Source organism: Globicephala melas, chromosome 20, assembly GCF_963455315.2.
Source record: "Globicephala melas chromosome 20, mGloMel1.2, whole genome shotgun sequence".
NCBI classification, from domain to species: domain Eukaryota; kingdom Metazoa; phylum Chordata; class Mammalia; order Artiodactyla; family Delphinidae; genus Globicephala; species Globicephala melas.
The window spans coordinates 39,239,351-39,249,835 of record NC_083333.1 but is presented as its reverse complement, the minus strand read 5'-3'; the positions used below and the strand labels follow the sequence as shown (position 1 = coordinate 39,249,835).

Below are 10,485 nucleotides of genomic sequence, written 5' to 3'. Positions count from 1 at the left end.
TCCTCCAGATGTTAATTCCTCCAGATGTTAATCCCACCCCCACTTCCATTTTACAAAGAGGAAATCAAGGTCCAGAAAGAGAAGAGTGTAATAATCCGAGGTCACCCGGCACGTTAGTGGCAGAGCCAGGACTAGAAACCCTATCTACGGACCCCAGTCACGTGTTCTGGGCACAACTCGCCAGGCAGAGAGGCGGGGGGAAGGGGAATCTTATCGAACTTTCTTAACCAGTCCCTGGACTTTTCTCCACTGCTCCCTTAAAACTCCAGGGCAGTGAAATGCTTCCTTTTCTGCCTCCTCTGAAGTGGGACCAGCAAAGGTAGGCGGCCCGGAGGGCGGGGTTGCGTGGCTCAGTGTCTGTGACTCTCAGCTCCCTCCCATGCCCCTGGGGACCCCCTCTGCAGGCGGGGGTGGGGGGGAGCGCTTTGCTGACACCCGGATCCCCAGGGCCTGCAGCCGGGAAGGTTTCAGCTCCCGGCCCTGGGTTGCAGGTATTTAAAGTGAAACACAAACGATCAAACCGCGCGCGCAAGGGGCGGAAACCTGGGGCGCCTGGGTCGGGAGCGCCCGCTGGGGGCGCGGCACGGCGGGCGGGCTCTAATAGGCGTTCTCCAGCTCCGCCCGGTTGGCTTTGGCGTCCCGGGCGCGGGGCCGCGGCTTCCGGCCCTTCTGTGGCCGGGCGGCCTCGGGCCCGAAGTCCTTGAGCTCAGACTGGTTGTGGAAGCGGGTGAGGCGCTTGCATTTGCACGAGGCCACCAGGCGCACCTTGCGCGCGCGCGGTGCCGCGCCGCCGGGACACAGCAGCTGCACCCGCTGCGCGCGGTAGCGGTCGGGGATGCAGCGGAAGTCGGGCCCGCTCGGGCGCCACCACTTGCCGCGGCCGATGGCGTTGGGGAGCAGGCGCGCCGGGCCACACTGGCCCGAGCACACTAGCTCGGTGACCGGCTTGGCGCTGCGGCACTGCCCGTCCGTCACGTAGCGGGTGAAGTGCAGCTCGCGGCAGCTGTACTCGGAAGCGTCTGCGGAGAGAAGCGCGCGTGAGGGCGACCATCCGTCCCGCCTCCCTCCAAACCACTCCGCCTCTTCCAAACCTGCCTCTCCCTTGACGCTTTTGCCTCTGGGGATCTATTACGGGAGGGGCCCAGGTACTCTGGAGTTGGGGGAAAGATCTCCGATCCACCCTCTCCCCCTAAAACTTTGGAGCCAAGTGATTGCTTCAGTTCAAATATCAGCTCCATGACTGTGTGACCTTGGACTAGTTACTTAACCTCTCTGTGCTGCCTATCTGTAAAATGGGTTGTCTTGAAGATTCAGTGAGCTAATCCATTACATCTATAATGCAGAGGACACTGCCTGGAACATACTAAGAGCTGGAAGTGTTGACTGTTATTATGTTATTATTCCTCTCCAAGGGGGCCCTCTTTGCCAGACTTAAGTCACATCTGTGCCACAGGGCCTAAGTAGGGTAGGTATTAGCCACATTCTCTGAATGGCTCTGGCTTCTCCCAAATTCCTTTTCCAGCCTGTTGGGAGGGGAGACTGGGAGTCGGGGGATGGAAAAAGGAGTAGGGGTTAATTGAAGATAATGAAGCAGGGCAGCTACTGAGAAGAAGGATGGACGGGGAGGTGGAGAGGAGACTGAAGTCGTCAGACTTGAAAGGAGCCAATGGCAGCATGTCCAACCCCCTCATTATCACTGTGGACACTGAGGTCCAGAGAGGGAAAAACTCTTTCCAGGAGCTCCTGACTCTGCTCCTCTGGGGTCCCAGAGCTTCTCAGCTCCCACAAGGGTGGAAGCTGTGTGCCCGAGCACCGAGGGATGCTGGGTGGGGGACAAAGGCCCGCTTTTTACTATTTTTACTATGGTTACTTCCCTACCAGAGGGAGACCAAGCTCTGACTGAAAACCTACAGCTTTGGCGGCCACAAACATTTATTAAGCACGTGCTGTGTACCAGGCACCGTGCCGGGCGAGTCTCTTCTGTGACATTTGATGGACAGCCAGTGGTGGCACAGGCTTGCTCCCTGGGCAGAGAAAGTTTGGGCTCTAAGGCCTGGCTTTGTCCCCGAAGACGCCTTGATCATATCTCCTAGTGTGGGCTTAGATGGGTGGGAGCTTTTTTAAACAGCTTGTCCTTGTGTGAGCACTTGCCCATCCCCAAGGGTCTCATAGGGACAGTTCCAATGTGACACAAAGGGATGAAAAATAGTCCTAAGTCCAAAACCAGAGAGGAGGCAAAGAAGGCCAACCCCACCCCCCCGCCACCCCCGTGAGAACAAGCACAGCAGCGGAGAGGTCAGGGTTCCCTCGCCCATGGCTGTGGCCTCCTGGCTTCTGGGTTGGTTTGGCATCCTCACCTCCGCTCCCAGGCCCCAGGGCTGGTGTGTGGGCGTGGCCTGTTTGCCCAGAAAAGGAGGCTTTGGGGCTTTCCAAGAATAGTACCCCTAGGTTAGGCGCTTCCTCTGCAAAGGGCGACTTTGTTTTGAGCACGTGGCTTCCTCCCAGCCTGTAGCTCTCATGGGAGCCCAGGGAGGACGTCTTGTGCTTGGGTCCCCTACAGTCCATTGCTTGAGCTTAGTTGACCTTCCCTGGGCAGGAGCAGGGGAGAGGCCACTTCGGGGGGGTGCCCTTTGCAGACCCCCATTCCCAGCTGGTTGTGAGGCAGGGCAGGATGGGATGCAGGGGCCTGGGCAGTGGACTCCTCTCCCACCCGGACCATAGCCAGAGGGCCTCACTCTGGAGCGTCATTCCAGCCCCCGCCCCCAGCCATTCCTGCCAGCTGCAGAGCCAGCTGTGCACACCGCCCCCCAGGCTTCTATGTGCAGGCCTGACCAGGAACCCAGGTGTGCCCTCCACTGGGACCACTGCCTTTCCGCTAGGGTCAGTGTCCCTCCCAGGAAGGAGGCAAGTCAGGGTCTGGGGTGGGGATTCAGGACAGATGGTGCCACCTGTGTCCACACCCTGCACAGAGGATGCTGCCTCCCCTCCAGGGCCTGGACCCAGTTACCACCCAGGTCAGAAGCTAAAACTGCCTGCAGCTCCTATTCCCTCGAGTGCCAGCTCACTGGGTAGACCATGGGTGGTGGGAGCTGAAGGGGTGCCTCTTTGGTGTCCCTTTCCCACTGCTTTGCAGGGATCTGCTCTGGCTTTCGGCCTCCGATGCCCCCCACACAGTCCCCCACCGGGGCTGTCTTGAAATTGGATCCAACTGGCTTCAAATCTCAGCTCTCTACTCACTAACAAGCTACTTGTTCTCTGAAGCCTCTGTTTCTTCACCTTCCACTTGGGAGCTCCCCAGGGTGTGGTTCACGCACAGCCCATGTAGTATCTGCATCCAGCAGGCGCTCGTCGACGTGAGGCCCCCTTGCCTTAGTTCCTCCCCAGTGGTGTCAGCAGCTGGACCCTGCTCCTCTCTTCTCAGGAGGGGATTCTTTGAAATCTCCTTTCTGAGCCCCTGAGGCTGTCCCTCTCCACCTCAGCCTCCTTCCTGCTCTGGGCTCTCGCTGCCAGCCCCCTACCAGCCCCACACCCTTGCACTTGAATTCCAGGGCTACGCTGGCATGCCATCCTCACCCTGCCTACAGGCAAGATGGTGCCTTCACCGGTGCTGGCAGCGGCTGACAGTCTACCCCAGTCTTCAAAACCTCCCCAAAGAGAACCCTCCCAGGACCCTTATGCTAAAAAGTCTCTCCTCCATCCCATACCTTTGGTCTCAAAGGGGTGGTGGGGAGGCCTCCCTCCGTTTTCTGCCCGGTTCATGGTCTTGTTGTTCAGCTCTGGCGGAGGCTCGGGGTACTCGCCCAGCTCGGGGATGATTTCCGTGGCATCATTCTTGAAGGCCTGCCACCCCTGGCCCTCCACCACACGGAAGGCTGCGTGTACCAGCAGGCAGACGAGACACAGGGCAAGAGAGAGCTGCATGGTGCCAGCTGGAGGGGGGCACCCGGCCTTCCAGCAGCACAGGCTCAGGTCCCCAGCTCAGACACGTTTGCCTTTTTAAAGCCCCCTCTGCCTCATGCCAGCCAATGAGGACAGGCTGGGGCAGGGCTGGTCCCATGCTTCCCTCAGCCCAGGGGGAGGGAACGGGGTGTGCTCCGAGCAAGCCCTCCCCAAAGACTCCTCCTTGAGCTCAGAAATCTCCCAAATTGCTGCTGGTGCTCCCAGGTGACCCACAGTGAGGGGGCGTGTGAGGCAAGCCTGCTCTCAGAGCCTCCCACGTGCAGGCGGCTGCGGTTTTCAGATATCAAAATGAGCTCCTAGTCTCTACCTCCCTGGGTCCCTCGGGCTTCCTCCAAGCAAACTTTGGACCAACTTAACAAAGAAAACAGCAGCTCTGAGTCCTCCACAGGTCTTAGCCCAGCCGATCCCATTTCTCAGGCCAAGTTCATTTGTCACCCCACCAAAATAAAACAGCCCTAGGGGTGTCTCTTTGGCCCTCACAGACCCAGGCAGAGGCAGAAGGCTACTTTTTTTTTTTTTTTTTTTTTTTTACGGTACGCCGGCCTCTCACTGTTGTGGCCTCTCCTGTTGCAGAGCACAGGCTCTGGACGCGCAGGCTCAGCGGCCGTGACTCACGGGCCCAGCCGCTCCGCGGCATGTGGGATCTTCCCGGACCGGGGCACGAACCCGCGTCCCCTGCATCGGCAGGCGGACTCTCAACCACTGCGCCACCAGGGAAGCCCAGAAGGCTACTTTTTAAGAAATCTCATTGGTCCCAACCCCATGCAGCTCAGCATCAATTATCCTGACCAAGAAAGCCTCTCTTGTCATCCCTCTGGAAGGCAAGAGGGAAAACTGGAGGATCACAGCTGGGGCTTCCACTTGGCTGAAGGGTCAGGGATTCCGGTTTCAAGGCCAGGATGAGACGTCAACAGGCTCTGGTGATGGAGACAAGGAGGAAACCTCAGCTCATGCTCCTCGGGGATCCTGTGCTTGGTGACAGGCACTTGTTGGCAGGCTGATGGGCCATAGTTATTTCCTGGACCAGGCTGTGGGTAGGAGTGGAGAGCACAAAACCCCTTTTCTTAGCAAAAGTGAAAGCCAGCATTTTTAGTGCTGATATATATATTTTTTTCTTGTCTCCCAGCCCATTACATTTTTCAAAACCAGCTTTGAGTCCTATATGGAAAACCTTATTGGTGCATAGCACAGGTGCCTTCTGTGAAGCCATCCCAGGTCCAGCTAGTCACAGAGAACCCAAAAGGAATTGCTACCTTGGCCCCAGAGAAGAAGGGGGGGCCCGGGGGGGAGGAATGTTCACACCTGAGATGCAGGACAAGGAAAGACGGCCAGCGGAAGCTTTCACTGCAGACAGATTGTTTGAGGAGGCGCACCCACTCCTGGCCCTGAAGGAGGCTGGGAAGCGGGCTGTGGCCCAGGTCCCTTGGTATTTTCAGTGGGCAATGAATCAGTGCACCCCACCTGCAGAGCCTCTGCAAAGCCTCTGCCACCTGCCTCAACTTGTAAGTCGCCGTGTCCATCTGCGGCCTTCTGTCCCTCCTTTCCATCATCCGTCACTTGACACATGAATGCAGCTGCTCTGACAGTTTTACAAGCCAGACAGAAGCCCCTGCAGGAAGGGCCCTCTCTGATACCTGCTTCCTAAGTCAGCTTCCTTCAGGGCAGACGAAAACAGCTGTGGCCATTGTTGCGGGTGATCTATCTCTCCCAACAGAGCCGGTGATGTTGTGAGAAGGGGGCCCTCGGAACCCTCTCCCTTTGTCTGTGACCCTCCAGCCTCCTTTTCCCTTGCCCTGGAATGTGGACCGTTAACCCTGTTGTGGCCGGACAACTGCCTTCTTGCCCTCGATTTCGGAGAGGGCAGTTCTGATGCCTGGATTCCTTGAGCTGGCGGGACTGATGCTGGAGCCCCACCTGCTGTTGGGGTCTGCAGCTCATCCACAGGAAACGGAGACCGTGGGGACCATCCTTGGAATACTTCTGCCACCTGCTGGAGACGGAAGGAGAAGCCAACGATCGGAGGATGGCAAAGCTCAGGGTTTCGTTTCATTTTATTGTTGTCATTTTATTTGAAACTGAAGTAATGTTTAAAGAGAGAGCGAGAGGTAGAGAGAAGAAGAAGGAGAAGGAGGAGGAGAAAGAAAAGAAGGATCCAGTGGACTTGAACTTCTGAATTATCTCCATCCTTTTGAATTAACTCTCTGCCAAGGTATAGCCGTGCTTTTCACAAAATGGCTCAGAGAGAACCTGCTGTGATGCCATCTGCTTTTTCACTTAACACTAATTCGCTTTTATATTTATTCAGTCCACAAACTTGTCATTGTTCAGAGCTAGACAACATTCCCCAGAGTTAAACCCTCAGGGCTTTAGCTGACTTCTGTTGTGGGTAGTTTAGGTCATTTCCAATGCTCCTCTATCCTCGGATAGGGATGCTGTGAACATCCTTGGACAAAGTCATTTTTTTGAATTAAACTTTTTATTTTGGGGTCCTTGTAAATTCACATGCACTTGTAAGAATTAATACAGAGAAAACTCCCTGTTCCCTTCGCCCAGTTTCTCTCAATGGTAACATCTTGCAAAAACCAGGATAGTAACATTGATACAATCCACCAGTCTTATGCAGATTTCCCCAGTGTTATTTGTACACGTGTGTGTGTGTTTCTATGCAACTTTATCACGTGTTGGTTCAAGTAACCACCATCACAGTCAAGACAAAGCACAACTCTGACTACAAAGATCCTCTCATTGCCCTTTTATAAGCATGCCCTTCCCCTTCACTCCTGACCTAGGGTACCACTAATCTGTTCTCTATTTCTACAGTTCTGTCACTTCAAATAAATATGTTATATAAATGGAATCAGTCATGATATAACCTTTTAGGACTGGCTTTTTTCACTCAGCGTCTTTCCCTGAAGATTCATCTGAGTTCTTGCCTGTATCAGCAATTTTTTCCTTTTTATTGCTGAGTAGTATTCCACAAAGTCTTTTATTTTAACTGTAGGGTTATTTCAGAAGTGAATTCTGGGTCTGAGAGGATAAACAGTCCCCAGGCCCGTGAGCAACATACAAGGCATGTGCCTTAGTTTGCTAGGGCTGCTGAAACAAAGTACCACAGATTGGGTAGCTTAAACAACAGAAATTTATTGTCTCATAGTTTCTGGAGGCTGAAGTCTGAGATCAAAGTGTTGGCTGGGTTGGTTCCTTCCGAGGGCTGCGAGGAAGAGTCTGTTCCGTGCCGCTCCCCTAGCTTCTAGGGGCTTGCTGGCAAGCTTTGGCATTCCTTGGTTTGCAGAAGCTTCGCCCCGATCTCTACCTTCATCTTCACATGCTGTCCTCCCTGTGTGCACATCTGTGTCCTAATTCTGCCTTCTTATGAGGACATCAGTCATATTGGATTAGCGCCCACACTCATGACCTCAACTAATTACATCTGCAACGACCCTACTTCCAAATAAGCTCACATTCTGAAGTCCTTGGATTCAACATATGAATTTTGGAGGAACACAGTTCAATCCATAACAGCATGTTTCTCCACAAGGCTGCCAACCCTGGGTTTGGGCTGTTAAATTGTTTTTATTGAATTTATTTACATATTTGGCCATACCACGTGGCATGCAGGATCTTAGTTCCCCGACCAGGGATCAAACCCAGGCCCTCTGCAGTGGAAATGTGGAGTCTTAACCACTGGACCGCCAGGGAAGTCCCTTAAACTGAATTTATTTATTTATTTAAAAAAATATTTATTTATTTGGTTGCACCGGGTCTTAGTTGCGGCAGGCAGGCTCCTTAGTTGTGGCTCCAGGGCTCCTTAGTTGCAGCTCACCAGCTCCTTAGTTATGGCATGTGAACTCTTAGTTGAAGCCTGCATGTGGGATCCAGTTCCCCGACCAGGGATCGAACCCGGGTCCCCTGCACTGGGAGCGTGGAGTCCTATCCACTGTGGCACCAGGGAAGTCCCCCTATTGAATTTTTTTTTAAATAAATTTATTTATTTATTTACTTATGGCTGCATTGGGTGTTGGTTGCTGCACGTGGTCTTTCTCTAGTTGTGGTGAGCAGGGGCTACTCTTCATTGTGGTGTGCGGGCTCCTCATTGCAGTGGCTTCTCTTATTGTGGAGCATGGGCTCTAGGCACGTGGGCTTCAGTAGTTGTGGCACATGGGCTCAGTAGTTGTGGCTCACGGGCTCTAGAGCGCAGGCTCAGTAGTTGTGGTGCACAGGCTTAGTTGCTCAGGGGCATGTGGGATCTTCCTGGACCAGGGCCCGAACCTGTGTCCCCTGCATTGGCAGGTGGATTCTTAACCGCTGTGCCACCATGGAAGTCCCCCCGCCATATTGAATTTAATACTTTAGTAGTTGCACCTAAATTTCTAGCAAGGCTGTTTTTCTATGTGATGATTTACTGGGTTTTGTTTCTACCAAGCTGCCTGTTTATAAGTCCACCTGTCAAACATTTAATGAAGCAAGGCCTCCTATCAGGCACGATGAACTCATACACGCTCTCCACCAAGGAGCTCTGGTACCAGGGAAGGAATAAATTCTTCACCCAAATAACTCTAATGCCAGGTAGAAAGTGATTGGTGCCACTAGGAAATCTTCAGATACATTCTTTAAACAGGATAAAGTGTTATGGGCCTTTAGAGAAGAGAACAGTCTCTTCCCCCTGGGGTGGTTCTGGGAAGATGTGGCATTTGGACCAGACTCTGAAGGACAGGCCAAATTTGGAAAGTAAGTTATGCTTGTCTGACTCCTCGGGATTGTAGAATGTTTGATCTGAAAGGGACCTCAAAGGTAGGTTAGTTTCACTCTCTACTTGGTTCCCAAGCTCCCGGTCTCTAATTCATGGAAACTGAGGACTCTTATTAGCTGCATTTTTAAACAGATTTTGCTGCCACAGATGAGTGGTAAAAATGGAGGATCTGGATTTGGAGGGCAATCTCTGTTTGTAGGCAGTTGCCTACCCTGAGGGAAGTCCAAATCAGCCTGTCTTTATTCACAGTTGAGAACTTGCTCTCTGTAGAGGGCAGGGTCTCAGCACAGGTGGAAATCTACTTGTTGGTTCAGCAGCTTCTGAGGAACAGCCCCAAAGAGCTTGTGTCACTCAACCTCCCGCTTACAATGGGCTAATGGCTCCCCCAGCCCCAACATGATAAAACCTCTGCTTCCTTCTGCCTGGCAGACCAGGCCTTTTAAGTTGGGGGGCCCTGACCCATCCCCAGAATCTCGCCAACTGCTGTCCAAACTACCACCCTCTGCCTGCAGGAGGGCCCCTGTCTGCAAATCCTTGTTTAAAATGGTAAAGAAGACTTTATTCAAGGGGGTACCATCATGGCAGGGATAGGGACCACTGCAATGGGGTCGTGTAGTTGCGGGGAGAGAGATTGGGCTCAGCAGATGGAAAATTACTGAGGAAACATCAGGGGTGAGGAGGATTCTGGTGAAATGGACCTAACAGGATTCTTGCTAAAGGCAGGCCAGGGTGGTCAGACATCACCTGGGGGATGGTGGCGGGTGAGGAACCCGATTAGGTATTGAGGGTGATCAGATATGGAGGGAGGGGGATTCTGCCTAAACTGACTTGGCAGGATTCTTGCTAAAATTAGACAACACAGAGATGAACATGGAAGTCCAAAAGTCGAGGCCCAGTTGAAGAAGAGCTCAGAGGGGCTTAAGTTGACAAAGAAGACTGTCATCCTCTATGTTCAGAGGCAGATGCATACTACATTACCTAAATGTGGTATGCCTCTGCTTTTTTTTTTTTTTTTTTTTTTTTGCAGTACGTGGGCCTCTCACTGTTGTGGCCTCTCCCATTGCGGAGCACAGGCTCCGAATGCACAGGCACAGTGGCCATGGCTCACGGGCCCAGCCTCTCCACGGCATGTGGGATCTTCCCGGACCGGGACACGAACCCGTGTCCCCTGCCTCGGCAGGCGGACTCTCAACCACTGCGCCACCAGGGAAGCCCTATGCATCTGCTTTGAATGAACTGGAGATGACCCACTCATGTTGTTGCCTCCAAATTAACTCATTTTGGTGTAGACTTCAGAAATGGTATTTCCGTGCATTTGAACTTATTATACATGGTCATCAATACAGAAGGCCATAGCTCAGAGACTGTCGTTTTAAAAATTAGGCTTGGGCATATCCACGCCCATGAAATTACACAAGGGAGCACAGGACATCCCTCCTTAGTTAGCTCTGAGTATCAGGATGTGCTTGACACTGTACCACCCCAGCAGATGACAGAAATTAACTGCATGCAAAGCAGATCAAATACTGTGATTATCATTCATGAGTCTCATTGTATATTTGATGCTCATTAAAGCAGACTGCACCTTTAAAATAAAAGTATACAGAAATCACAGTATGTCCATACACAATGGTTGCTAGGCAGCTGGCAAAATGAATGGGACTATAAGAAACAAGAGGGTACAACCTAGCGAAGTGCCAAACATTCTCCACTTACGGGGAAAAGGCTATATCTCTACATACACACGAGTATCCATATGTGTGCACTTACACATG

At 52.8% G+C, this 10,485-nt stretch overlaps 1 protein-coding gene across 1 annotated transcript; it reads right to left on the bottom strand.

The window, feature by feature from the left end:
- Positions 1–597: 597 nt before the first annotated feature.
- SOST (sclerostin) lies at positions 598–3,921 on the bottom strand. The gene is made up of 2 exons (XM_030848974.2): positions 3,705–3,921; positions 598–1,019 (listed from the first exon to the last, which is right to left on the bottom strand). Exons 1-2 carry the CDS (start codon positions 3,919–3,921, stop codon positions 598–600), a joined length of 639 nt encoding a protein of 212 aa, XP_030704834.1.
- Between the last annotated feature and the right edge of the window lie 6,564 nt (positions 3,922–10,485).

Coding starts and splice junctions, on each gene's coding strand:
- SOST (XM_030848974.2), bottom strand. CDS start 3,921: ATGCAGCTCTCTCTTGCCCTGTGTCTCGTCTGCCTGCTGGTACACGCA. Junction 1,020..3,704: donor CCACCCCTTTGAGACCAAAG/GTATGGGATGGA, acceptor TTCTCTCCGCAG/ACGCTTCCGAGTACAGCTGC.